At 38.2% G+C, this 2,500-nt stretch overlaps 1 protein-coding gene across 1 annotated transcript in view; it reads right to left on the bottom strand.

The window, feature by feature from the left end:
- The window catches only part of LOC113812135 (trio Rho guanine nucleotide exchange factor), a 416,228-nt gene that overhangs the window by 32,395 nt on the left and 381,333 nt on the right, over nt 1-2,500 (bottom strand). Inside the window, exons 41-43 of the mRNA XM_070123392.1 lie at nt 1,482-1,589; nt 545-1,309; nt 113-165 (exon numbers count right to left, since the gene is read on the bottom strand). Of these exons, the coding sequence (XP_069979493.1) occupies nt 113-165; nt 545-1,309; nt 1,482-1,589 (926 nt within the window). The remainder of the gene's footprint in view (nt 1-112; nt 166-544; nt 1,310-1,481; nt 1,590-2,500) is intronic.

Here is a 2,500-nt window from a genome sequence, read left to right as displayed (position 1 = left end):
ATTCAACACTAAATAATACAGTTTTACATTATAAAAAGACAATACAGTGTACAGTTGCTCTCTCTAACATACAACAGACAAAGCTTATGATTATCATATCTGCTGAAAAGACTTTAGGATCTCTATAGTAAACTTGAAATACTTGGACTTTAAATGTCTCTCATGCTGTCATGAAACGCATTTAGTATAACATACAGAGCTAAGGTATCTTTCATCACTTCACACACTACTATCTTTGCTGCTTTGACACTTAACCACTTGGGTTAGCTCTACTGCCAGTAAGCATGTTTAACTACCTTATTAACTTCACCCAACATCTTGCAGAACGTTTTTCTCATTCCTGCTGATTATTCATTAACTTCCATTTCAAGATATTAAGATACAAACAATATCAGGAAGATAGGAAAATAAAAAGTTTCTTGAACACCATCTGCATGATTGCTGGTTCTGGAGGAAATTTTAGATTTTATTGAAATAAAATGGTGAGTTCCAAGATACAGTCAATTCAGCCAACACCAGCACAAATCCAGTACTCCTATTTCTAGGAATGGCCGTTAGAATAGCTATGGTCCTTACCCTGGGACAGATTGATGCGGGCAGAACAGGCGATGGAATACCCTCCACAGGTGATGGTGCAGGTGTATTCACCAGCATCTGTAACACGACAACTTCCAACATGGAGCCTCAGAGTTCCATCTCGGTGCTGTTCCATCTCAAAGCGTGGGTCAACCAATGGCCCGTGAGGGCCAGCCCAAGCCACTGTGGTTGATTCTGCCCAGAGACCAGCACCCGTGATTGTGCACACCATTTCTGCAGGTTCTCCAGGACAAACAGTCACATTTCGCAGAGGCGATATTATTCTGACTGGAGATTCAGGTGATGCTGGCACACATCCACTAGGAGGTTTATCTCGAGTTGATACACGATTATTAATATCACTACTGTTTTCCGTATGATAAGGATTAATGAGCGACACTGTCATCTGACGGGTAGGCAATGGAGGCCGAGATGTGAGGGACCGCATGCTTGGGAGTTCATGGACTGTCTCCTCTCGTCTGAGTGGGGGAGGATGGGTATCTTTGGTATCTCTCTTAGAGAAGGATGGCTTTCGGAATTTCATCCACTGTCTTTTGCCCAGAGGCTCATACTGGGCAGGGACGTGCGTGGGTGATGCTGGAGGGGTTGTCTGGGCATCTGGGTGTGCCGAAGGAAGCAGAACATTGGCAGCAACCCAACCCTCAGCTGCTGGACTGTTGCTGGTGGCTGCTCTGTGAACCAGGTAACCACGAAGAGCATTTGATGAAATCACCTGAAAAGAGAAATTGCTTGAGTCCATCCCAGTACTTCCTCCATTCTTAATAAACAACTAATTAGAGGCAAAGCAGATTTAAAACCTTTAAAACTAAATGGTAGTAAGAAACAAAGTATCAAAAGTTCTGACTTAACAATATGCACACCCTTCACTTTCAGGGAGGACATACCTGTATAACTTCGCCTCTGTTGACTGAGATTTCATCCTCCCTTAAGGCCGTGAAGTCTGCCAGGACCTTCACCAACGTTCCCGGTGGTAGAGACACACTCCATTCACCCTACAAAGCAAATCAAAATATATCTAGTGCAAACATCTCAAAGCAACATGTAACTATTCTTAAAACTGTACTTTACACAACAACAACCCCATTGCAATGAAAAAAATACTGAGTTCAAGAGCAAGAAGAGGAAATGAAGATGTAGGAAACTGTACAATTATAGAACACATTTTAATATATTATTATTCAAATACATGCCAACCCTATTATGAAGTAAAATTAGTATTCCATTCAAAACAATTTTTGATAAAATGTATATTTTAGTCTTAATAAAATTTGTTTTAAGAATGAAAATAACCCAGTCACTTATAATACAAGAAAAATTTACATTCCAGCAAAGCTTTAAGAAAAAATATATATGATGAAGAAAAAAAATAAAAAATAAAAAATGCCAATCTCACAAGGGTAAAAATCAATTCATAACATGTATTATGTTCTCATAATTCTTTCCAAAGATATATGGGACAACTGTGATTAAAAAAGGAATGGCAATATACATTAAAAAATCCATGTATCTTGAAAGCTTAACAAATGAGCAAACATATTTTTTTCCATCACCAAATTTAATCAATTCCCAATTCAACAACATATATGTATTTCTACATGTCAGCATGCAAATAAAAATAAAAATGAAAAAAAAGGAACAATAACGACACAGACTTAGCATACAAAAAATGAAGCATGCCAGCCCAAAAACTGTATATAGAAATAAACCGAAGAGGTGAATGAGACGTTGCCCTCCAAAGCAACATCAACTGGCATGTAGGGTTGGCATGTAGAAATCACATCTAAACACTGACGAAAACACTGTATTCAACTTTTGATACCCCTTCTACATGAGTTCCTTGCAGAGACATGAAATTATATCAATGTTAGTTTACTCAATAAACATTTTTTCTTTTCTTTTTTCA

The sequence above is a fragment of the Penaeus vannamei genome, chromosome 7, assembly GCF_042767895.1.
Source record: "Penaeus vannamei isolate JL-2024 chromosome 7, ASM4276789v1, whole genome shotgun sequence".
Taxonomy (NCBI): Eukaryota; Metazoa; Arthropoda; class Malacostraca; order Decapoda; family Penaeidae; genus Penaeus; species Penaeus vannamei.
Note: the sequence above shows the minus strand (reverse complement) of the source record. Positions and strands in the feature narration are given on the sequence as shown.